Raw genomic sequence first — 26851 nt, forward strand, 5'->3', positions numbered from 1 at the left:
CACACACACAAACCGCGGTTGCCCTGGATTAGGAGTGGAACGACAATGGTGAAAAACACCCTGAAACTAGAAACGTCTTTGAAACAAGCCTAATTAAGCCCCGGATTTGTCTAACCCCAACAATAATTAGTAAGCAATCACTACACACGTGGTCCTTTACTTCTCCCGGGAGAGTCAGGTGCAGGGAAACCATGACCACCACTGCAGCCTCGGGCTGTGGGAGCACGACTCAGCCAGCGGGGCTGCATCCCAATTCAAAGCTCCTGGTTCTTTCACTTCGTTACAAATTCCAGGTTTTCCAACAAACCCTGAGAGTGTACCTATTAACGCTAGCGGAGTAGGACCACTTTCTTGAAACCTTCACACAAGCCCAAATAGGTGGCTGTGTTCCTCTACATACACCACAAGACAAGACTGGGTAAAGATGAATATTTATTCACTTTACAAAGAGAATGGTATTAAATTGCCATAAACAGTTCCATTTATAGACAAATATAACTGTACATTACACCAGTAGCTGGCTCAAACTTGTTTCCCAAGACGCCTATATGGCTCCGGCTCCATTAGTTGAGCACAGAAATCTCTTGTCCTGCCACTGGTGTTAAAAAGTCCCTCAGAGATCATGGTTTTGTGTTTTACATATTCACAGGCGGTAAAAATAAACCCATCTCCCCAGCCCTCCCTTAGAGTTGAGCTCCCATCTGCATGTTCCCTAGAGAGCACTAAACAAATACTGGCTCATTCTTTAAAATTAAAAAAAAAAAAAAAAGAAAGAAAAAAAAAGTACTGATAATTTGAAAAGGCTTTTGTTGCACACCAAAATACTTATTTATACATACATAAAAAAATCTTGAGTCAGATTTATTATTTTAAAGGTAAACATACCCTAACACTGCCAACAGTGGGTAATGAAAAGGAAGGAAAACATTAAATTACTGAATTATAAAAATATTTTCTTTGGAAAAAAATTCCAACAAGGTTATCATTAATATCTAAAACCAAAGAGAAAAAAATAAACAATTGTTCTTTGATCCATTAGTAATTTAAATAAAAGTGAAAACCTCTTCAAAAGCAGCTATAACTGAATTTTTTAAAAAGTTGCAAGTAATGGATACTTCTAAATCTATACACTGATGATTCTTTACAGGCAACTTGCAGTCAAGAAAAATCCTTAATATGGCTAATTCTTTAGTTTTTTTAATTACCATAATTTTTTGTGTGTTTTAAAAAAATATTCCACATGACAGATTAAAAAATAAATGGCTGTTTAGGGGAAGCACTCCAAATATTCAGCCTGACTCAAATCAAATCACCACCATTCACAGACAAGCTAGGGAAATTGATATTTAATTTTTAAAATCGCAACCGTTTTTACTACGAATCTTTAGTCATCCCTTCATATTTTATGAAAATGTACCAAATTAAAAATTGTTTTCACTAGTGCTGCTTCGTATCTGGATTTGACGAGAGATACCGACCTGAGATAAGAGCTGACTCCTTCACAAAGTCCAGTTCTTGAAACCCTACAAGGGAAAGGTCTTCATCTTCACTCCTGTCAATTCTTGGTATAACCAACCATACTAGGATATTATATTATAAAAATATACCATATATTGGACACTCATGTCAGTACATTGCAGAAAATGTGTCTATTTACTGTGTAAAGTTTATTAACATTTGAATGAAACACTCTTATTTACACAGCTAAGTCTGGGGTGCTCAGGACAGCAAGATGGCATGGGAACCACCATGAGGAACTTGGAAATGTGCAACGGTCCTTGGCATCCGTCCCAGAGACAACCCTCCCAGGAGAACTCGGCAGCACTGAGCAAGGTGAGCCAGAGATTACATAGTTCCATTGGCTTCTTTTCCATCTTCATTCTTCTTCACTTTCATTTTCAGGATCTAAATCAGAATCTCCATTTAATTCCTTCTCACTTGCCACATCTCTGTCCTCACCATTTTCCTCGTCTTTTTCCTCAGCATCTTCCTCTTCCTCTTCCTCCTCTTCATCAACATCCTCATCTTTTTCACTTTCTTTATCTTCCTCATCTTCATCCCAATTATCCTGGTAGAAATATATTAAATAAGGAAAGCATTCATTAAGTCCTCATTCTTACAGAACACAAGGATATAAAAGCAGATTTATGTAACAGGAAACAAATCACTCACATCAGAATCCTTCTCTATTTCATCATCTGACTCCTCTTCAGAAGACTCTACAAGGAGAAAACCCAGCCTTAAGTTTGTAATCAACAAGCAGAGGGCAGAGCCCTAAAAACTAAATAGAATCAGATTCCTGAATGTACTTTTAAAAATATATTCAGCTATCATCCACCTAAGAAGTAACATTAAGTTAATACTCTTATTTGCATAAAAGCACATTTATTGTTTTATTCCACCAAGATCTCACTGAGTAGGACAAAGTACCAAAACCTTAACAAAATCCATCCTTAAAAACTTAAGCCAAGGATGTGGAGAAAAGGAAACCCTCATTCACTATTGGTAGAAATGTAAATTGGTACTGGCATTACTGAAAACAGTATGGAGGCTCTCCAAGAAATTAACAATAAAACTACCAGATGACCCATCAATTATGCTGCTGGGTAGATGTCGAAGGAAACAAAGTCAGGATCTCAAAGAGATACCTGCACCCCCATGTTCACTGCAGCATTATTTACAACAGCCAAGACACGGAAACAACCTAAGAGTCCACTGATGGAATGGATGGATGTTTAAAAAAAAATGTGGTATACATTCAGCCACTGAACTCAGCTATTAAATATCATTCAGCTTTTTAAAAAAGAAAATCATCCCATTTATGACAACATGGATAGACCTTGAGGGTACTGGGCTAAGTGCAGTAAGTCTGACAGAGAAAGATAAGTACTGTATGATCTCACTTATGTGTGCAATCTAAACAACACAAAACTTACAGAGAAGAGACTGGTGGTTGCCAGACATGGGGAATGGAGGGTAGGGAGAAATGAGTGAAAATTAAAAGATACAAGCTTCCAGTTATAAGATAAAGAAGTCCTGCGGATATAATGTACAGCATGGTGACCACAGTTAACGATACTGTATAGTTTCTTTGAAAGCTGCTAAGAGAATAAAAAAAGTTCTCATTGTTAGGGGGGAAAAATGCAACTATGTATGGTGATGGATGTTAATTAAACATATTATGGTGGCCATTTCGCAATACATACATGTATCAAATCATTATGTCGCACGCCTAAAAAAATATAATGTCATGGGTAAATTGTATCTCAATAAAATTTGGAAAAATGCACATGAAGTCTAATTAATTCAGGTATGCTTTTATGTCCTTCAGTTATGTTCTGTAATTTTCTCTATATAAAGGTTTGTTTCATTTTTTAGATATATTTCTAGGGACTTCATAGTTTTGATTGCTGCTATGAATGAGATCTTTTTCCTAATAAATTTCCTGACTGGGACATATGTTAGTAGACACACAATATGTTACTGGAACATAATAATGCTACTCATTCCGATTCCTTTTTGCTGATCTTGATATCCAGTAAACTTACTTCCTTATCTCATTCATGATGGTGTAACTGTAGATTCTGCTGCATTTTCTAAGTTGTGATGGTTAACAACTGCCAAGTCCAATGTTCTAGAATTCACTTCTTTCATACAGTACTAGGCAGGATATCCAGAAGCAATAAAAAGTACATTATTGTCTAGTTCCTGACATTATGGGAATGCTTCCAAACTCTGCCTTGATACAGATTAAGAGAATTCCTTTAAATTTGTAGGATGCTTAGATTATCAATAATGACATAAAGACTGAATTTTATGGAATTCTTTTTCTAGATCTATTCGTATATAGTGTTCTATTAATCGGTTAATCTAGTAACTACATTAATAAATCCTTGATGCTAAATTATCTTACAATCTTTAAATAAATTCTACTTGGTATTTTAGTTAAGCACTTCTATAATCTGCTACTCAGGATATTTGAAGATGGTCTAAAATGTTGTTTTCTTAATATCCTTATCTGGTTTTGACTCATAAAATGCCAAAATTGTTTGTAACAAAAATGACTTATTCCTTGAAAGACTGATCAAAATTCACCTATAAAAACTCTATGCCTGGCATCTTTGAGCAAATGTTTTGATTAAATCAATTTTAGGGCCATCAGCTTATTCAAGGTTTCCAGTTCTTTTTATTTAGTCAACTTTGGTCATTAATGTTTCCTAAGAAATTACCTATTGTCATCTAGGTTCATAATATGCTGGCCTAAAGTTTGTTCACAGTGTTCTCCTACTTCTGTTCATCTCTTCCATACCTAATGCCCTTTTTTGTTACTCTATTGTATTTGTGACTTCTCTTTTCTTATTTGATCGTATTTTGCCACAGAAGGTGTGCCAAGCATGATCTTATTCACATTCATGTTCTTTAAAATAAGATAACAGAATTCCAAGTTAAAAGATGAATGTTCCAATTCTAAATTCTACACTGCCCCAAACCTTACCTTCCTCATATACCAATTTTGCCTTTTGCTCAGGACAAGTCATTCCCTTTGATTTCTCTGAAGCTGTGACCTGAAAGACAATACGGTTTTATCATGAAACAGAGTACACGGTTATTTCAAGTATTGCAACCCCCACCACACTCCACCTTCCTCACAGTAAACTTGCCCTCAACCACTACGGTGGATGGCCTTAATACGATACAGGTCAAATACAGAGCAAAGAGCAAATTTGCCAAATACAATAAAGAATTACTCTGTAAAAGTTGAAAAACCCTGTAAGGTGACCAGAATTTCTTTCTGTGCCTGGAACTTGTTGTTCATAGCAGAACCGTCCTAAGCATATTAACAACTGAAATAGAATAGTGAGAACCCCTCCGGAAAACAGGCACAATTAGGTTTACTTACGATCGAGTTATACATAACATTTCCGAGTTATTAACATTTATCAATTTCTTGCTGAAACACACGGCTTTCAATTCTTCCCTGTATTCCTATCACATCCAAAGTTTAGCACAAAACAATTTGATTTACTCACTTGAGTAATCAGAAGAATAAGCTTTCCATGAAGGTGGGAGAGTTTCTGAAAAGTTTTTACTCTGCTTTCCATTAACTGGTATAGTGTCCCCAGCTGGGGTACCAGATCAGGCAACTAGGGAGGGAAAAAAGATGATGTCATACCATCATGACAAAGTATAAATAACAAACATACAAATCATGCTCAGACACACCCAAGTATTCAGCCACTGCCCCCCAAGTATCTGCTTGCACATCCAGTGGCAGTGTCTGCTTGGGACACAGCCTAACAACATCTCAGGTTTTTGTAGGCCTTCAATGTCCTAATGGCAAAAAAACAATGGATTTTGTTAAGTAATGATACAGGGTCAGAAGAAACCGCAAGGTAGTTCAAGAAAAAGCAGGGGAGGGTGCTGTTCTTTGTGCTGATCATGAGGTTTTAGAGAAGGTCAATACAAATGAGACACTGAATAAAAAATAGATATATCCCCGGGGTGCCTGGGTGGCTCAGTAGATTGGGCATCAGACTTCAGCTCAGGTCATGATCTCATGGTTTAGGAGTTCGAGCCTCACATCGGGCTCTGTGCTGATAGCTCAGAGCCTAGACACCGCTTCAGATTCTGTGTCTCCCTCTCTCTCTGCCCCTCCCCTGCTTGCACTCTGTCTCTCTCAAAAATAAACAAACATTAAAAAATATATACATCCCCACCATATATCTCCGGGATAAAGAGGACTTTCCCCTGAAACGTACTCTGACAGTATCACATTATCTACTTCTACCATAAATCCTCAGAGTAAGTTGAAGGAAGCTCTTCCCAGTTTCCAGAGACCAGAGACCAGCACAACAGAGCAACACAGTACGAAGCTGACCTTATCGTATTTCAAACATACTCCCTATTAATGAATCCTATGAACCATGCTTAAGGAATTAAAGCACGGATTAAATTGTTCCTCCACAGGAACAAAAAATGGACCCTACTCTGCCCTTTCATTACCTTTTACTTGTCCTCCTATCACTGACAATTTAGCATAAATAAGAGTATTTCCTTTACATGTTAAATAGCAAACAGACACAAAAAGAATAAAACAAAGTTAACATGATCACATTCCAATTACCATCATCTCTTATTTGTCCCTATTCAGAAGGTAAGTTCCAGGAATATGGGTATCTGAGTGTCTTGTCCATTACTTAAGCCCCATGCCTAGCACAGTCCCTCAGCTTAAAGAAGGTAAAGATACCTGATAAGGAAGGAGGAAAGGAAGGAAATGTAGAAGGAAAACCACGGTTTTCTGAGGTGAGAGAACTCTTGGCAGTCGAGTCCTCTCTATACCACGCTTCTTTGGTCTGTTTTGCCATGACTGTGAACATTACACAACTACTACTCCAGCAGTTTGACCTTAGGAGTTGATTCGGGAATGAATTTCACTACAAGGCCTCCTAGGGCTCTTTTCACTTCTAAACAAGTAAATGAGGTCACAAAATAAGTGCTGCCCGGTTTACCAGCCACAGTCCCAAGTTTTGAAGCTTGTGGGACTCTGTGCCTGCCCATCAGATGCCAATCAGCCACTCCACTCACCACTGCCCTCAACTGCCCTCCCAAGATTCTGCAACCTGGGAAACCCAAGAGCGTACCTCCCCACATTCTAACATCCTGGCGAATTCTCCCCAGACACAAAGAACACACTGCTGGTTATCCAATTGTTTCTCCGATTTCAAACTAATGAAGGGGGAAAGGAGCCTGAGACAGAACAAGGGACAAGGGACCAGGCGAAGTTGGATGAAACTGTGTTAAGAAAGTAAGAATAGGGGCGCCTGGGTGGCTCAGTTAAGTGTCTTGGCTCAGGTCATGATGTCACAGTTCATGAGTTCGAGCCTTGCACTGGGCTCTGCACTGACAGCTAGGAGCCTGGAGACTGCTTCAGATTCTCTCTCACTCTCTCTGCCCCTCCCCTACTCATTCATGCTCTCTCACACACAAAAATAAACAAACACTGAAAAAAATTGTTTAAAGGAAGAGTAAAATTAAGAATTTTCTTAAGAAAACCTATTACATGGCACTAAATAATAAAATTAAAGAAAAAAGTAAATTGGATAATTTTATTTCTAGCTTAAAATATAACTGATTTGATGATGTGGCAAAGAACACAATTCATATTATGACATAAAATTGTTTTTTTCTGGTGTTGCTTTAAGATTTTATGTTCCATGCTTCCCATTTGCATAGATAATCAAGAGCTTACAGCAGTCCTACAAAATGACATGTATTAAATATTTAATTTCATTTTTACCACAAGCTATTTGTTATTGTCCTGGGACAAGGTAGGACAGGGGAGAGATACATACAATGTAAAAAATAATTTTGTGAAACAGGTTACATACATAGAAAACTACATCTAAAGGCTAATATAATAAGTCAGTATGTTACTTTTCTCCTTTCTGTATTTTTTCAAAGTTCTCTACAGAATATATATTACTTTTAAAACCCAGGGCAAAAAAAGAGGCCAATTTACAAAAGGCAACAATGGACATTACTACACCACACACCTGGGGAAAAATAAAATCTTTAAAAGCAGCAGCTGATGGCTGAAGAGCAGTTGGAGAGAGGATGGTTCTATTAACCCCTCAGTTTATAATCTTTATCAAAGCCAACTACAGCTGACGACTTACTGTGGATAGGTAGGATGCATGGACCGTTAACACACATTTTAGCCACTGAACCATTAAAACAGCACTGAAAAAAAGAAAAAAAAACCCAAGTAAACAAATATTCACAAATTCAAAATTAAATACAACTGAGTTGTAATATTAGAAGAATTCAGGCCAAGTGAAGATCCATAAATTGTGTCCTGTGAAAACAACACTACGAAATAAACCACTGACTTCTCATCCCTTCAGACTCTATCAGAGATCTGAAATATACCCATCTCTGGAGGGATTGTGAGGGGGGAGTTACATGGACTGGAAGAGGACAAAACTCCCTTCCCTCTAAAACAATTCAAGAATAAACCCCATACTTTACTTCATAATTAACAGACAATAATTATGGGCTCAGTAAACAGGGCTTAACTGACTTTGCATTTTACCCCGAACATCTACTCACTATCAGGTACAAATAGCGAAAGATTTCCATGCCACATTAACAGACAAATACAGACCAAAAAAAATGTATAAGCTCGGCCTAATCGATGAATTATTTGGCTTTTCTTTGTGAGCTCCAAACACTACTGGAGTCTATGAGGGGGAAGAAAACTAAAAGAAAAACTTTATTATATACTGTAGCACCGAAAATACTACACTTAAAGCTTAGGATCTTTGACATACCAACTTCCTATTTATACACTTAATCATCAGATTATTAACAAGAAAGACCCACAAAATTCAGTCATATAAAATACTTCCTTATAATATCTTAGGTTGGGAGAATTCTACAAATGGCAATTTTATATATGATTAGGATGAAATCTTAAGACTAATTCATTAAATGACCTGATAATAAAACAAAACACCAAACACGAGTTTCCTAAAAGAAAGGAGAAAACTATACTAAAATCTTAGGAATAAGAATCCTTCAAGTAAGTAGGAAGAGCAATGTCTGACTCTTAAAGAGTCTTCCTACTTAGAATTTGGGGCTACCCACTATGTAATTTCATGCTGTCAGAAATTGCTGTTTTTAACAGTCACCTTTAAAATGTTTATAAAATCAAAGCAATTTAAGTCACCTAAGTATCTTACCTATTAGGATGTCCCTGCAATCTTTTTGTAAGCTGAGGGGGAGAAAAACAGTATTAGCAACAGTACGTCAGAGGCAGCAAATCTGCACCAATTCCCACAATACATAACATCCAGAAGAACAAAGAAAATATAGAAAAGACTATTAGGAAATCACTATTCCTAAACAATTCCTAAATTTCCTAATTCTTCAATGTTCAACAAACATAATCTAGGAATACTTCCCACAATAAGAGTAAAATTACCTGATAAAAAAATCTGGCTAGGATTTATATGAATGAATGTTCAGAAGTGGCAAATCCAGGGCGAGAAAATAATTTGTGGTTGCCAGAAATTGAGGGTAAGGGAGAATGAGGAGTGGCTAACTGGTACAGGATTTTTTTTTCTTTTTTTTGGTAAGAACTACACAATCTGTGAATATGTTAAAAAACACTGAATTGTACACGTCAAAGGGATGAATCCTATGATATGTGAATTATATCTCAATAAAAAAATACACAGAAAAAATATGGATTAGGTCCATCTTATTTAAGTAGATCTATCATCTACTCTAAACACTCTGCTTGCTTATATACTGCAAATCCATTTCTCTATACAGATTCTCTTTAATTCACAGTGTAAGGACCTTAAAATGAAAAGAATATTCAGTTACCTCTTGCAACAATGGAATAACAGCATGCAGGGGCATCCTTAATACAGTCCTCTTAATTAGGTTTAAATTCCTAGTCTGAAGTACTTTCTGTGAGAAAATAAAAGAAATATAAAGATAAGCATATTCAGAAGCTAAGGACACTACAGGAGAAACTATCAGTAAAAATGATTTTAAAAACTAAACAAACTACAAACTGAATTTTAGTGAATGACGGCTGCTGGAGGGACTGACTGAAAAATGTTATGTTAATGTCCATGGCTATCAGGCAAGTATAATCTTCAGGAATCAGGGCATTTGATAACCAGATTTCTTCTCTACAAATTTTAAACTTTATGAACAAATTTTTATATAATACAGAACACCTCTATACATTTAAATACAGATATATGCCACTTTAGAGAAGCTGCCAAACCATCACTACATAAAATTAGAGTTATAACCACATAAGAGTGAACAAAACACACTAAAATCACACTTAGCAACAAAAACTTTTACGATTATCAACTTTTTGATAAGATTTTAAGCAAATCAAAAGATAGGTTCTTTCTAGTTTCTGGATATTAAAATATAAAGTTGCTATGACCATTCATGTACAAGTCTTTATATGAATGTATTTTTGATTCTCCAGGTAAATACCTAGCAGTAGAAAGACTCCAGGTAAATACCTAGCAGTAGAAAGAAAGCAGTAGAAAGACCTTAACTTTTAAGAAGTCGCCAAATTGTTTTCCAAAGTAGCTGTACCATTTTATATCCCCACCACCATGACAGGACATTCCAGCTGCACCACATCCTCCCCAACAGAGGAACTGTCTTTTATGGGTCCTTAATGGGTGTGCAGCATCACGTCACTGTCACTTCAGTTTGCTCATCTGTGATGACTAATGACACAGAACATGTTTACATGCACTGATTGGCCATTTGAATTCTTTTGTGAAGGATCTGTTCACACCTTTACCAACGGTGTTTTGACCTGAGTCTCATTATCCAGATGCTTGTGTATTCTGGATATGAATCCTTTGTCTGATGAAGGAATTGCAAACATTTTTTCCCAGCCTGAAGGATGCCTTCCCACACTCTCTTAACAGTGTCATTTCAAGAGCAAAAGATTTCAACTTTCATGAAGTCCAAATGACCATTTTTTCCTGTAGATGGCTTGCTGGGAAGCCCATCTAAGACTTCATCCACAAACGTTTGTGTAGATTTTATCCTGTTTTTTTCTAGAAGTTTTGCAGGTTTTGGTTTTACATTTATGTATTTTGTGTCGACTTTCATGAAGTAAGAGTTGAGATGCGTTTTTTCCCATATGGATATTTGGTTGATTCAGGACCAGTTTTTTCCCATATGGGTATCTGGTTGATTCAGGACCAATTGTTGGGAAGAGTTTACTTTCTCAATTAACTCAAGTTAGTACGTTTATTGAAATTCAATTGTGTGTAGTCTTTTTCTGGACTACTGTGGTTTCTTAATTTATACTTATTTTTCACCAATACCAAACTATCTTGATTACTGTAACTTTATCTTGAAATCAAGTAGGGTAAGTCCTCCAATTTTACTTGTAGATGTTGAAATTTAATTGGGAATGCACTAAAAACACAAATGTGGGGGAAATTCCTCATTTTAACAATATTAAATCTTTCAACCTACAAACATGGTTTAGATATCTATATATTTTAATCTTTGTTAATTTCTCTCAATTTTTGTAATTTTCAATGTAGAGGGAGAGTCATCTTTTATACATTTATCTTAACTTCTTGGTAGTACTATAAATGGCACTTCCCAAAATTAAGTAAATTTTTAAAAATCTTAAAATCTCTATCTTTTCTGGGTGCCAATAACTTGGCTTCTCTTCTCTTTTCATAAGCTATAGCCTTTTCTTTTGAGTCAAATTTCCACCTTCCTAAAGCCACAAGTTTAACGTCAAGTTTTCTATGGCATGGAGACACAGGATTCAAAGCAGGCTCCAGGCTCTGAGCTGTAAGCACAGAGCCCTGACACAGGGCTTGCACTCACGAACTGTGAGATCATGACCTGAGCCGAAGCTGGTGTTTAACCGACTGAGCTACTCAGATACCCCTCTAAGGTGGGGATTCTTAACCTCAGTTTTAGTCACATGATGTATCCCTGCCACTGCTACCTCCCTTCTTTCATTCTTTAAGTCCTCCTACTATATTTCATGTGTCCTCATAAGGTCACTTTGAGGAATGGGGAAGACTATTTTTAGGAGAAAAAAGTTTTGTTTTTTTTAACTTGTCTCGCTTTTTATTTTAGAGTGAAGTACAGAATATGTGAATGCATCTCCCAGGCAATACAGTATGGGAAAATCTCTATACTTTTTTTTTAAGGGTTATTTTAAGCCCTCACTATAACATTTACAGGTCTTTTCCAGCACCCAATTTTTCAGGATTCTAGTTTCCAATTACTTCTACTTAAGTAATACAATAATGAGAAAGTCTTATGTGTACAATGCTTTATAATTTAAGAAGTGCTTCCATAAACATCATTTCATTTGTCCCAAAAACTGTGACACCTAATAAAAGGACACACTGTCAACTTTGAAGTACCAAAAGATTCTAACCTGAATCTCTACAAGCTTTGAGATACAACTACCAGTGTATAGAAAATATGACAGAGGAACATGTTAAATGATACCATTTATTGGGGCGCCTGGGTGGCTCAGTCGGTTAAGCATCCGACTTCAGCTCAGGTCATGATCTCGGGGTCCATGAGGTCGAGCCCCGGGTTGGGCTCTATGCTGACATCTCAGAGCCTGGAGCCTGCTTTAGATTCTGTGTGCACCACCCCGACCCCCCTCCCGCTCTCTGCCCCCCTCCCCCACTCATGCTCTGTCCCATTCTCTCAAAAATAAACGTTAAAAATAAATTTTTTTTAATGACACCATTTATCGGATTAAATGACCGAATAAAATGGAGTTTTGCAGGAGACAAAATACAGCTATGAGGTCTCGATGCAGCTAATAACTCAGCTCCTCTAAAAAAAAATTAACTGCAAGAGACAGAAGAGGCATATATCTACCCAAAACTGTGTGGACTTCACAGGGATCCTGTTTTAAAGGAAGCAAAAATAAAAACTAAAGAAGTTTATGAGACAATCAGGGATATTTGATGGCCTCTGATGGATATTTGACGGTTTTAAGTAATTACTGTTTATTAGGTGTGATAATAGATCCGTGGTTTGTTTGGTTTTTTTTAGCGTTTATTTATTTTTGAGAGAGACAGAGACAGTATGAGCAGAGGAGGGGCAGAGAGAAAGGGAGACAGAATCCAGAGCAGGCTCCAGGCTCTGAGAAAGCTGCCAGCACAGAGCCCGACACGGGACTTGAACTCACAAACCACGAGATAATGACCTGAGCTGAAGTCAGACGCTTAACCAACTGAGCCACCCAGGCACACTGGATTGTGGTTGTTTTTAAAAGGACTTGCTATTGTCAGTGGAACAGGGATTTATTTATGGATAAAATGATGTCTCTAAAAGATATCTTCACTATAATGTGGGGAGACATGTGGGCAGATAAATGAAACCATCACAGACAGACTGGCTAGATTTGATCATTTCTGAAACTGAGTGATGAGTCCATGGTGGTCCACTGTAATAATTTTTTAAATGTTTTGAAATGTTTCTTTAAAAAAAAAAATTGGGAACTGATTTAGTTATACTACTGAGGAAGGTTTCAAAGCACAATTAAGGAGGCAATAACGACAGGTAAGTTAACAGTGTATTTTAAAAACTGTCAGCTGTTTTCTACAGCTTATTTTTCACCTAGATTTCTATGCCATATTAAACTAAAATCCACCTTCCAAATTACATACACTTACAAACAATTTTACAAGCAATTTTAAGTTTTAGGATATAGTGTCCCCTTTATGCAAAAGTCACCTTAAACACAAATATAAGATATTCCCACTTAGATCAAAATATAAATCAGAAAGATGCTATTCACAGGTTACATATTAAAAGGCATATCAATACTAAGTGGCACCATAATATTGCTGAGTCACTAAGAATAAATGCACTTATGAAAATGTAAACTGCTTTAATCTAACTAGGCAGTGCTTAAATCCAATTTTTACACTTCAATTTTCTGTACAGATCACTGTTACATTCTGGAATTTAAGAGGACCTAATTAAGTCACTTCATACAAGCAGTCACCAACTTACAAACACACAAATAATAAATGCTTCCCTTATATAAATTTCTAGTATTTTACCTCTAAATACTTCACAAGATAACCCCCAACCCTCTTCAATTTTTCCCCCAAACCTCCTACCCATTGCCAAGGTTCCACCTCACCGCCCCCTCTCACGGCCAGGGGGAAATAAGTTTCTGGAATCCAGAGTAAAAACTCAGGAACGCATTTTCCTACAGAAAAAAATATAAATTGTGATCTAGAATGCTGAGTATTATAATTCAGCTACACTATGTTTATAAAGGCTTTTGTGAACTAAAGCCTAAGACCTAATAACAATTCAGAACAATATTTCTATGAGAAAATGCATTCCAGGTTCAAAATAATTTAATACAATGCCTTTGTAGGTTGGTGACTGTCTGTATAGTGCCACCAAGTGATATGTATTTGACTAAACTCACAAAATATTAAATTCAAAACAGCTTTATCACATGACTCTTCAGTCTGAGTGTGCTATGTCAATCACTTTCTAAGAAAAATTAACTGTCCTAATTCATTTTAAAAACTGCTATAATACTTACATTTAACATTTCGAAATCATTACTTTCTAATCCTTGTGTGAGAAGAACTGGAAAGCTATTTGTCTGTGGAAGGTCATCCTTCTCTTTCTTTGTATCTATATCCAGTGCTCCCAGGCGCTCTTCAATGCTAATCTGCAGAACACAAATGATCTATTAATGTTAATCTAGACAAGGCCTAAAGTAGTTTGGTCGAATTACTTTGCTCCTATGTCTCAAAAAACAAAAGCACTGACTGGTTCACAATGAAAAACACAAACAAGCTCTTTCTCATTCCAACAAGATCTTACTACCATAAAGCCAATGATGGAGACCAATGTATTATCTGCAATCCAAGGTTCCAGATCCTAGTGATCTGGAAGTGCATGAGAAGTCATGATTTGAAAATGTAATTCATAAAAACATCTCTCTAAAGAAGATTCAAAAAATACACAGATCTGGTATCTTATTACTAAAGCACAAGAAAAGACCTATTATCAAAAGAACTTTCCCTTCTAGAACTACCCCTGGTTATCAGCCTCAGATCTATAAAAAAGGAAAATTATCAAAAGAAAATGAGAAATAAAGACAACTATGTTCCCAAAACAATTTTTAAAATGTCTTTTCCTATTTTTCATTTTAGTAGTTCCAAATGATGATTTTCTAGAAGATGCTATGCTCTACTAAATCAAGTTCCCTTGATAAAAGAATCTAAAATTTAAGTGTAAATAAACAGGATGCAATTTGCTACACAAAAACTCAATTGTAGAGAACTTACTCTTATTAAAACAAGTCTAACAACCATGTTCTGCCTGCCTCTTAGTAACTAAATCAAAATACAAATACTCTGTGACTACTATGGCAAATAGGCTCTGGCAAAGCCTCCTATTTAGGTTAACATAAAAATCAAAAAAGGCAGGAGGAAATTAAATAATTGGATCTAGGCCAAGTTAAAGAAAGTTGGCATGTTATTTTTAAATACATATACCATGTTACTAAGGAATAATTTTAATGAACAACTACTCAGCCCCATCCCCCCACACACCCTACAAAGGAAGACATTTAAAATCAGGTAAAGAAACATAATCTTTCTCTAATGATAAAACAATTAAAATTTCACATCATTTAGGGTGACACATAAGAAAAAGGTCTACAGAGACAAGTACAGTAAACACAGGAAGGTCTAGGGAGCTGAGAAAAAATGAAGGTTGTAAGCACTTGAAGAGGTTATAGTGATGACCACTTTTAAAGGCCAACACTCACTAAACTAGCCAGAACTGCTCAGACAGCCAAGAGAAAAGGCATCACTGGAACTCAGCAACATGCGAAACCCAATGGAAATCATCACAGCAAGTCCTGGCTTAAGGTACTGTATTCAATTATGTGACCCAGCTGACTGCTAACAATGGTCAAAACAGCACCCTCTTTAGTTAGTAAGAGTCTGTCTTCTCCATTAACAGTGGCCAAGTAGAAGCCTCGGGTTACAATTTGGAATTTCTGAACCTGTGCTGCTCGGGATGAGAGAGGGAACCAGCAGCAATCTTAGCTAAGTTCCTAAAGTTTCAAGTTTGGCTCTACCCAATAATTTGGTAGTCTCATGAGTAATATTACATTTCAAACTCAAAAATGGTCAGTGATTTTATTACCTCATTTTCCCCTAATTTCCTCTTGCTCTCTACCTCCTCAGTTTGTGAAGGAGGAGGTTTGATAGCTGCATGATGACCAGGTACCCCAGGCACCAAAACTTTTGCTTCAGAATTCATCACTGGTGTTCTCACCTGTTAAAAAGGAATAGCCGGCATGTGACAAAGGGAATTATGCCTTAGTCCTTGTAAGATTTAGCCCCAAAGAAAACTAACAGCTTTTAATTGGTTTTTCTACTGGAAAATCTTAACATAATTAACTTAATATGATAAGAACTACAGACAAATTTTAACTGAATGTTAGTAAATAAGTTTCCAAATTATAATTTGAAAGTTTATAGTTTTAAGGTTTTCAATAGCACATGAGTAAAAACCAGGAAAAACAACATTTAAAGATTACTTAAAAACATTAGAGAGTGAAGTTGTACATTTTACTACCACCTCCAGTAATCCAGCTTTGCCAGAAATGCTCAGACAGCCAAGAGAAAGGTGTCATCTCTGAAACTCAGCCAGAAGCGAAACCATATATGGATGTCATCATAGCAGGTCTTGGTTTTTTTTTCCTCATTAAACTGCCAAACATGTATCTACATGTAGATGCCATGTTATATTCAAAATAAAAAATCATGATGATAAGCCTAAATATGGTATTTAATTCCAAACCCATCATTTAGGGCTTTATATCCTTAAATATAGGATTCCTCCTTCAAATGCTGAAATCAGCAAAATAAGTTATTGACAAATGTTGTATTTATTTAATGATCACACACGGGGTAAAGGACTAACTCCCAAGTCTTTAACTTTTAGTTGTCTATTCACTCATTCATTCAACAAATCAAAAGCACAGGAAAGAAGTTGTATAATCTTGTTACCTAAAACTTAATCTCACCAATTTGTTAAGATCATAAGGAGGGTATTAAAGAGTCTAAACATAATATTATATAACAATTCAATTCACCCAAATCTCTTTTTTCTCAACTTCTAATACGAAATGCACTCACCTTTGTTATAGCCGTCTCTACTTTGGGGGCCCAGCAGTTTGAAATGTCTCTTACTAAACACATGTGAGGTTCTTTGGAACTTAAAGCCTGGGAATATAATTTTAAGGAGGGGGGAAGAAAGGGGGCGGAAATGTCAAACAAAGCAATTGGGAATAAGAATAACATGAAAAGCCAATGTGTACTTGTGCATTTTCATAAAAATACAAAAAAGTATAGAAAGCTTCCCCACAAAACTCAGCCTCTCAGACTGACCACTACTCAGACTGATGGCAGCAGAGAAAAGTGGGTCAACTCTGAAGATATTAAGCATAATGTGTACTTTTTTCGGTTATGAACTGCTCAAAGTTTTCACATGTATAGTTTTAAAAGATGAAGATGTTTTTAAACTATAACAGATTTTTAAAGATTCCTGTTTGTCACCCTTGTAAAAAAAATAATCTGGGCTATTTAGGGTCCCCCCACTATACTTTCCACAAGCAAGTCAAAGACAGCACTGCTGATGAACAAATTGCTGTAAGGTGGATCTCTAAATCCTGATGTGCCATTACAAGGGGGACAATCAGATGCAGCAAAGTACATGTTACCCATAAGCCTGTAAGGTTTTATGTAATTCTCTGTTCTGTGCCCATATAATTAATCAGCATCTGGTAGGACACAAAACAAGCAGGAAACAATGGCAGCATCTTCAGAGGACGGTTAGGGGGTCCAGGTACAGCACGGAGAGTTACGTTTATAGCTTAATACCTTTCTCCCTTTTTTATTAAACCATATCCATGTGTTAAATTCTTAAAAAGTAAAATAAACTCCACAAGAGTTTGCTTGGGCACATAATATTTCACTCATCATCTCCCAGAAGGCCTTACTGAATAAAAGCAGTATAAATGTAACCTAAAGAAATCACCTATTGGACACGCCCATAACTCACCAAAAGTCTCCAAAGAAACTTTCAAAAAAGTTAAGTAATTGCACCACCCATTACATTTCCACTTAGAAAACTCAATGAGTACTGTTACTAAAGGCTCTTTTATTAAGATGTATCTTTTGGGTACTTGGGTAAAATTCATTCATACCCTGTGCTGACCAAAATGTTAGTAAATGTGGGGCTATTGAGCACTTGAAATGTGGCTATTCCAAACTGAGGTATGTGCCTAAGTGAAAATATATACCAGAAAATATATACCAGACAGAATACCAAAAAAAAAGGCGAATAAAATATCTGAAATAATTTTTCATATTGACTAAGGATTAAAATATTTGATATGCTAAACTGAGGGGTGATGGGGGGTGGGAGGGAGGGGAGGGTGGGTGATGGGTATTGAGGAGGGCACCTTTTGGGATGAGCACTGGGTGTTGTATGGAAACCAATTTGACGATAAATTTCATATATTGAAAAAAAAAATATTTGATATGCTAGGTGAAGTAAAATTATATACAAAGCTCTCACAAACTAAAATAAACTACCCAGTGAAAGATCCTTCAGTTACAGGAAAATACACGACTTCTTTTTAAGTATTCAAATAAGCAGACCAATGAATCACTCCACAGTCATCTTTTTTTTTTCATGTCCACGTTGATGCTATTTTGCTTTACTCCAGAGTAGTATCTACGTACCACTCGCTCAATGGTGGGCTGAAACCAATTGCCGTATACAAGCAACAATGACATTTTGTCTGAGCAAAACCCAGCTGCTAGAATAGGAATGGGTTTTGGTGTTGATTTCTTGCCTTTCCCAGGTGTCACTATCTGAATTGTGCAATTTGAAGTCAAAGGCTTTTTGCAGTATCTAGAAATGAAAAAAAAAATAGATTAGAAAATTTGAAACATCTCATATGAATGCTTTGAAGCTGGCATCAAGTCAAGAAATGTAACCTCCTGTGGCCTCCACACTATCACCAGAGTGACCAGGATCCCCACACCACTAGTGTTGCTGTCAAGACCTCATCTAGCAAGACCTCACCACCAAATCTGCCTGGACACCAAGTGCCCTTCCATCCCATTGTCAAGCCCCATAAAGGACGCCAAGATCCCAGGTACTCTCTCGCTGCCTTGTGCTTCAGTCCCAGAGGACTCTCTGTACATGCCCTGTTCCAATCAGTCCCATTTCCAATTGTTTCCAACCCGCAAAAGCCTCACCATGACCTCCGCAATGCAGTTCCAAGAGCAAAATTATCAGCAAAATATAAACAACAAAATTCCATCGTCTAATATAAAAAATTCCATTATCTACTGCTTATCCAAGGGCTTTCATCAGCTTCTTGCTCTATGCTGGCACATCAGGGCAGATCTCCCAAGCTGTAGCTGTTTTCTCTCCATAGCCTTTATGTCAGAAGCCTAGGCATGAGATGCTTTTAAGAGTGTTCCGTGTTCTTCACAAACATTTCAAGATGAATAGTCTGTCTCTCTTTCCCTTCTAAAACCTGGGTAAGTGTTGTTACCAGATACCAGCTACCTCCCTCTCCTGCTGTCATCCAATGGTTTCTGGGCCACTCCCCCAGATTTCTTGAAGATTCTAGTGGCTGTCATTCTAACACTACTCCTGAGGAATTCCTTTCTTAGCAGTCTGGTCTCTGCATCCACCGTGCAGGCTGATGATGCTTCTGATACACTGTCCTCCCAGCTCCATACCCTCCCGCCTCCAACAGCCCCGCCCTTCACTGTGTCTCAGCCTCTCACTCCTCACACCGCAGACATCTTACTCCCAACAGGTGCACCACACCATCCTTCTAGCTCATGCCTCCTAGTTATCCTGACTCCACAACCATCTCCATCCAGGATTTCTGGTCTTCTACCTCTCTGTAGTCTATTCTCAACATATCCGACAGAATGATTCAAAAGCTTAATAATGTCTTAACACTTAATACCTGATGAGGTCAAACCTTACCAGTCTTCTGCATAAAAGCAACAGCTTACTATTGCCCATGGAGAGGTGCCCAATTCCTCACAGCAGCCCACCATCTCTGGGCCCTTAGTTATATGTTCCACATATGTGTATGACTGTATCAATAAAGGCCTCAAGTGTTACACACCAAAATGTTAAGAGTTACCTCTAAGGAGTAGAACTCAATGCAGGGAGAATTAGGCTTTATAACCTATTGTCTACACATCCTAAATGTTTTTCAATGTTTTATGCCTTCATAACAATTTTATACTTAAATAAATTCCTACATTAGCATTGTAAAAGGAAGAATACCAACTGACAAAAAGTTGAAACCATCTTGAAGTTCACATGATTGAGTCTCAGACCACATTTACAGAGAATGGCAAAGGTTGCCAAGCTTTCTATAAAGAGCAGATAGTAAATATTTTAGTTTTGGGGGGCCATGTATGGTCATACTGGATTTGACCCACAGGTCATAATTTACTGATCCTAGATCTATGACTACTACACATGCTAACAGCAACACCCCTCTCTGTCCACCAAAACAATAGCACTGCCATGCTTCATTGATCCACATATATATGGCAAGGGAAACTATTATCAAAGTTAGAAATCAAGGCTTTACCAAGTTCACAAGCAAACTTTTCCAACTGAACCACTTTCAGTTAAAATGTATCACTAGAGGGATGCCTGGGTGGTTCAGTCTGTTAAGCGTCCAACTTCAGCTCAGGTCATGATCTCATCGTTTGTGGGTTCAAGCCCCGCATCGGGCTCTGTGCTGACAGCTCAGAGCCTGGAGTCTGCCCCAGATTCTGTGTCTCCCTCTCTCTCTGCCCCTCCCCTGCTCATTCTGTCTCTGTCTCTCAAAAATAAATAAACGGTAAAAAAAAATTTTTAATGTATCACTAGAGGGGCACCTAGGTGGCTAAGTTGGCTAAACATCCAACTCTTTTAAATTTTTTTAAACATTTTTTTATTATTGGGAGACAGAGAGACACAGAGCATGAGCAGGGAAGGGGCAGAGAGGGGGAGACACAGATTCCAAACCAGGCTCCAGGCTCTGAGCTGTCAGCACAGAGCCCGACATGGGGCTTGAACTCACAAACTGGGAGATCATGACCTGAGGTGAAGTCAGATGCTTAACCGACTAAGCCACCCAGGCACCCTAAGCATCCAACTCTTGATTTCGGCTCAGGTCATGATCTCACAGTTCATGAAATCAAGCCCCATGTCAGGCTCTAAGCTGACCGGAGCCTGCTTGGGATTCTCTCTCTCTGCCCCACTACCTCTCATGCATGCATGCATACTCTCTCTCTCTCTCTCTCTCAAAATAAGTATAAACTTTAAGGTAAACCAACAAAATGTATCATTAGAACTGCCAACATTTACTAAGCATATATCATAAAACTACTTTACTACCCACAAATATGAAGAAATGGTCCACAATCCAAAAACTTGAATCCTCATTGGAAATGTATATAGTCATATGGATAATTAATAATTCTTTCAAAACAACCTAACTGAAAAGTAATGTAAGGCAAAGAATACTGAGGTAGGAATAAAAAAGAGTAACAAGTCAGGGAAAGAAAACACATTTGACTTGAGAAATTTCGTACTTACCCATTTAATATGTGTTCAAAAAGATGAACTTGACCATCTTTGCAAACAACAGCTAACTTGACAGGCTAAAAGAAAAATTAAACTGATTACTCTAATGGAGAATGGCCTTCATAATATACTTATAAAACTTCAACTGTCCTCCCCACCCCTTTAAATAAACAGAGAAAAAGTCAGAACACCAAGGTGGCACAACTCTTGCATTTAAAATTCATTACTGTCATCTAAACAACTGGAGTTGTTGTCAAGCATAGAAATAAAAGTTTAAGCCAAGAAGATAACAAGAAGAATGCAGCCTGGAAGTTATAGGAGCAAAGTCACTACCAAGTGCAAAGTCACTGACAAAAGAAACTGGCAGGCCCCGCATGTCAGAGCAGTCAGATCCCTGAACACGGGGGGGGGGGGGGGGGGGGGCGGTGGCTGGGTGGCTCAGGTGGTTAAGCATCCAACTTCAGCTCAGGTCATGATCTCGCAGTCTGTGGGTTCAAGCCCTGCATCGGGCTCTGTGCTGACAGCTCAGAGCCTGGAGCCTGCTTCAGATTCTGTGTCTCCCTCTCTCTCTGCCCCTCCCCCACTCATGCTCGGTCTCTCAAAAATAAATAAACGTTAAAAAATTTTGGAAAAAAAAAATCCCTGAAAACACCATGGACACGGTCCCCCTGCTCGGAAGTGCACACCACAGTGATTTATTTAATGGTTACTCCGGACAGTCCAGGAAGATTTTTGTTACATTTTGTTCTTTCTTCCCTCATGTCCCCTACTTTCCCAAATCATTAAATCATCAAAACACTAACTTTAAAAATATAATTTGTGAAATCCAAAAACAAATTCTCAAAAATTGAGCCATTTACCTCTTCTTTATTTTCTGACAACGTCAAGTCAATATAGACAGGTTCATCTGTAACTGTAAAAGACATCACTGCATTCTTTTCTTTGTTTTCTGACCGGACCTGCCTAGATAACAAAACCCATGATTAGGTAGTAAGAAATTTAACAACAAAAAAAGATGAGCACCTAATGGGAGTAACAGCATTAGATTCCCAATAGTTTTTGCATCTTTTGAAAGCTAAATAAAGAGACTACAGATCAAACTTAGACCCATTTGTGTCACTGCCACTTAACATGGTTGCAGGGAAAAGAGAAAGCACTAATGCCCTTATGCAGATTTAAACAATAAGTAAAATTCTCTATTCTTTTCCATTAATCTGTTTATCTTGATGCCAATACCACACTGTTTTGATTATTGTAGCTTGACAAGTCCAGAAATCAGGCAATGTGAGTCCTCCAACTTTTTTCTGCTTTTTCAACATTGTTTTGGCTATTCTACATCCTTTCCATTTCTCTTTGAATTTTAAAATCAGATGGTCAATTTCTACAAGAGAGTTTGCTGAGATTTTGACTGGGTTTACACTGATTCTATAGATTAATCTGAGAATTCACACGATAGCAATGTAAAGAAAATAGAGTCCAGAAATAGACCCATGCGTATATTTAACCCAAATGATCCTCATTATTTGTGGATTCCTTCTTTGAGAATTTGCTTACTTGCTAAAATTTGTTAGCCTCCGAATCAGAATTTGTGGAACTTCCATAGTCTTGAACAGAGCAATAAAAATACTCAAAGCAGTGAAAAACAGTAAGAGTTGCCCACAATGTTCAACAAGGCTATGCTCTGACTTCTTCCTTCAGCTCTCATACTACAGAAGTGTTATTAGTATTATTTAGTATCATTAGTATTATTTAGAATGCTAAGAAGTATTTTAATTTTGTTTTTATGTTTTTGTTGGTGATTTCACTTTTAAAATGTCCCTTAAGGAGGCGCCTGGATGGCTCAGTAGGTTAAGCACCAGACTTTGGCTCAGGTCATGATCTCACAGTTTGTAAGTTCAAGCCCTCCATCAGGTTAACACGAGCCCCACACCACACTTCAGGTGAGCTCAAGCCCCAATTTGGGTGAGCCTCTCTTCTCTCTCCCTCTCTCTGCCCCTCACTCACTTGTGCCCTCTCTCTCAAAAAAAATAAAAAAATAAACAGTGCCCTAAGTATAGTGCTCAAGTGCTGTCTCATGTATCTAAGAGCAAAAGAAGCTGTAATATGCCTTAAGGGAAAAAATATTTGTTAGGTAAACTCTGTTCTGACAGGGGTTAATTAACTATATACATGATGTATTTTCAAACAGAAACACACATAAAATGAGGCTATATATTGATTAAATGACAAAAATGTAACCAACAAAACTTGCAGAAACCTAACCTTATATTTCCCGGAGGAATCACAGTTCAGTATCACTAACTCTGCGCTCATGAGGACTTTATACAACATAACAACTGCAAATAAGAACCAACTGTATGTGTATATCCATGTATATATGCAAAAACAGTTCACTGGAAATAGTCTTTTCAACCAATGGTACTGAGACCAATGGATATTCCTAACACAAGAACATAAATTTCCATCCATTTAGGAATGCAAACTGGTGCAGCCACTTTGCAAAACTTATGAAGTTCCCTCAAAAAGTTAAAAATAAGGGGGTGCCTGGATGGTTCAGTCAGTTGAGCTTGGGCTCAGGTCACGATCTCCCAGTTCGTTGAGTGCAAGCCCCAAATCGGGCTCACTGCTGTTAGTGCAGAGCCCGCTTCAAATCCCCCCACTTTCCCCTAAATAGACATTTGCAAAAAAAAAAAAAAAAAAGTTAAAAATAGGGGTGCCTGAGTGGCTCAGTCACTGGGCATCTGACTCTTGATTTTGGCTCGGGTATGATCTTGCAGTCCGTGGCATCAAGCCCCACACATCAAGCTCTTCACTGGCAGCACAGAGCATGCTGGGAATTCTCTCTGCACCTCTCACTTGCTCGCTCTAAATAAATAAATAAATGTAAAAAACACAACTGTCCTATAACCCAGCAAGAGCAGCACTACTAGGTATTTATTAAAAAAAAAAAAAAAAAAAACTAACTCAAAGGGATACGTGCACCTGATATTTCTACAATACCAAATATCTACAATAGCCAAGTTATGGAAACAGCCCATTGATGAATGGATAAAGATGTGATATACACCTCTCTCTCTCTCTCTCTCTCTCACACACACACACTGGCATAAAAAATGAAATCTTGCCATTTGCAGTGACATGGGTGAAACTAGAAAGTATTATGCTTAGTGAAGTAAGTCAGCGAAAGACAAATGCTGTATGATTTCACGCATATGTGGAATTTAAGAAACCAAAGAGGAGAAAAAGGCAAACCAAGAAACAGACCCTTAACTATACACAACTAGTGGTTGGGGGTGTGGGCGATGGGCTAAATAGGTGATGGAGATTAAGGTGTACACTTGTGATGAGCACTGGGTATTTATGGTAGTGCTAAATCACTATACTGTACACCTGAAATTAATATCACACTGTATGTCGGGGCGCCTGGGTGGCTCAGTCGGTTAAACGGCCGACTTCAGCTCAGGTCACCATCTTGCAGTTTGTGAGTTGAGCCCCGCGTCATGCTCTGTGCTGACAGCTTGGAGCCTGGAGCCTGCTTCAGGTTCTGTGTCTCCCTCTTTTCTCTGTCCCTCCCCCACTCTAACTCTGTTTCTCAAAAATGAATAAACATTAAAAAAAATTTTTTTTAATATTACACTGTATGTTAATTGGAATTTAAATAAAAATTTTTAAAAAACTATCATTCATTCCTTGTACCATATACACATATTAGCTCAAAATGCAAGCCTTAAAACTAAATCTTTCAGAAGAAAACCTTTGTGACCTTGGATTAATTAAGCAAAGATCTCGAAACATGATCCGGACTACATCAAAATTAAAAACTTCTCTTCGAAAAGACAATGCACAAACTAGGAGAAAATATCTGCAAAGCATATACTTGATAATGGGTTTATATCGAGAATATATATAGAATTCTCAAAACTCAGTAAGAAAACAAACCCACTAAAAAATAGGCCAAACATATGAACAGATACTTCATCAAGAAACATATCCAGATAGCAAACAGGACAAGATTCTCAACGTGAGTGGCCATTAGGGAAATGCAAACTAAAACCACAGGGAGGTACCATTACATACCTATTAAAATGGCTAAGGTTAAATGATTATATCATTTAATGAGGATATGAAAGAATTTGCACTCTTATACATAGCTGGTCAGAATGTAAAATGTAAAAATGGTACTATCACTTTGAAAAAACTTGACAATTTTTTTCAGTAGCCCCAACATGGGCTTGAACTCATGACCCTGACATCAAGAGTCACATGCTCTACTAAGCCAGCCAGGGGCCCAAACTTGGCAATTTCTTAAAAAGTTAAATATATATCATATGATCTACCCATGCACTCAAGGTATTTACACAAAAGAAATGAATCATATGTCCATACAAAGATTTATACACAAATGTCTGTAATAACTGTTTTAATGTTTTACACAACAGGTTTTATTTATTTATTTATTTTTAACGTTTGTTTTTTTCTTAATTTTATTTTTTATTTTTTAACGTTTATTTATTTTTGAGACAGAGAGAGACAGAGCATGAACGGGGGAGGGGCAGAGAGAGAGGGAGACACAGAATCGGAAGCAGGCTCCAGGCTCTGAGCCGTCAGCCCAGAGCCTGACGCGGGGCTCGAACTCACGGACCGCGAGATCGTGACCTGGCTGAAGTCGGACGCTTAACCGACTGAGCCACCCAGGCGCCCCTATTTTTTATTTTTTAAAATTTACATCCTGGGGCGCCTGGGTGGCTCAGTCAGTTAAGCCTCTGACTTCAGCTCAGGTCATGATCTCATGGTCCATGAGTTTGAGCCCCGCGTCAGGCTCTGTGCTGACGGCTCAGAGCCTGGAGCCTGTTTCAGATTCTGTGTCTCCCTCTCCCTTTGCCCCTCCCCCACTCACATTCTGTCTCTCTCTCTCCTTCAAAAATAAATAAACATTAAAAGGAAGAACATGTGCAGTTTATTATACATCAATTATACCCCAATAAAGGTATTTTAAAAATTTAAGGCACAAATTAAAAAAAGAAAAAGACTAACAGTAAAAAAACATGATTTGCAAACACAATTCACAATCAGTTTGTTTTCATCAACTAGTGAGACTTTATACATTCACCAGTAAACAAGGGCACCTAGGTAGCTCAGTTGGTTAAGCGTCCAACTGACTTTGGCTCAGGTCATAATCTCACGGCTTGTGAGCTCTTTTGAGTTCGAGCCCCATGTCGGGCTCTATGCTGCTTCAGATTCTGGGTCTCTCTCTCTGCCCCTCCCCCACTCACTCACGCACATGCTCTCTCCTTCAAAAATAAACATTAAAAAAATATATATATTCACCAGTAAGCAATCTTTCAATATTTTTGTGTATAGAAGAAAACTAAGAATTTTATTGGATCACTTCTAAGTATTCCCATTTATGAATTCTTCATAAAACAATACTAATTCTAACTTGAAGCCATTTATACTATACATTGTTCAAAATCACTGCCATAAGACTACTTTATACAAAAGAAACTGGTATCTTAGCTCAACAACAGGATAGTACTGTCCTTACAGTAATATGAAAGTGTTTTTTTGCTTAATTTTCACTCAGCAGCAAGAAGCCTTCAAATGTTATTTCCTAACAGAAATGTGTCTT

The 26851-nt window shown here is 37.5% G+C and overlaps 1 protein-coding gene and 2 non-coding genes across 3 annotated transcripts in view; all 3 read right to left on the minus strand.

The window, feature by feature from the left end:
• Positions 1-419: 419 nt before the first annotated feature.
• WDR43 (WD repeat domain 43) overlaps positions 420-26851 on the minus strand; it is a 47757-nt gene continuing 21325 nt past the window's right edge. The window contains exons 6-18 of the mRNA XM_043604228.1: positions 22083-22185; positions 21235-21299; positions 18348-18519; positions 16737-16823; positions 15739-15870; positions 14117-14248; positions 9391-9477; positions 8742-8773; positions 7677-7740; positions 5031-5144; positions 4496-4565; positions 2173-2219; positions 420-2068 (exon numbers count right to left, since the gene is read on the minus strand). Coding sequence (XP_043460163.1) covers positions 1877-2068; positions 2173-2219; positions 4496-4565; positions 5031-5144; positions 7677-7740; positions 8742-8773; positions 9391-9477; positions 14117-14248; positions 15739-15870; positions 16737-16823; positions 18348-18519; positions 21235-21299; positions 22083-22185 — 1297 coding nt within the window. The 3' untranslated portion in view covers positions 420-1876. The remainder of the gene's footprint in view (positions 2069-2172; positions 2220-4495; positions 4566-5030; positions 5145-7676; positions 7741-8741; positions 8774-9390; positions 9478-14116; positions 14249-15738; positions 15871-16736; positions 16824-18347; positions 18520-21234; positions 21300-22082; positions 22186-26851) is intronic.
• On the minus strand, positions 15370-15445 carry LOC122467417. Its single transcript, XR_006292946.1, has one exon. It is a non-coding gene; the product is annotated as a small nucleolar RNA SNORD53/SNORD92 (small nucleolar RNA).
• On the minus strand, positions 16202-16281 carry LOC122467416. Its single transcript, XR_006292945.1, has one exon. It is a non-coding gene; the product is annotated as a small nucleolar RNA SNORD53/SNORD92 (small nucleolar RNA).

The sequence above is a fragment of the Prionailurus bengalensis genome, chromosome A3, assembly GCF_016509475.1.
Source record: "Prionailurus bengalensis isolate Pbe53 chromosome A3, Fcat_Pben_1.1_paternal_pri, whole genome shotgun sequence".
Classification (NCBI taxonomy): Eukaryota; Metazoa; Chordata; class Mammalia; order Carnivora; family Felidae; genus Prionailurus; species Prionailurus bengalensis.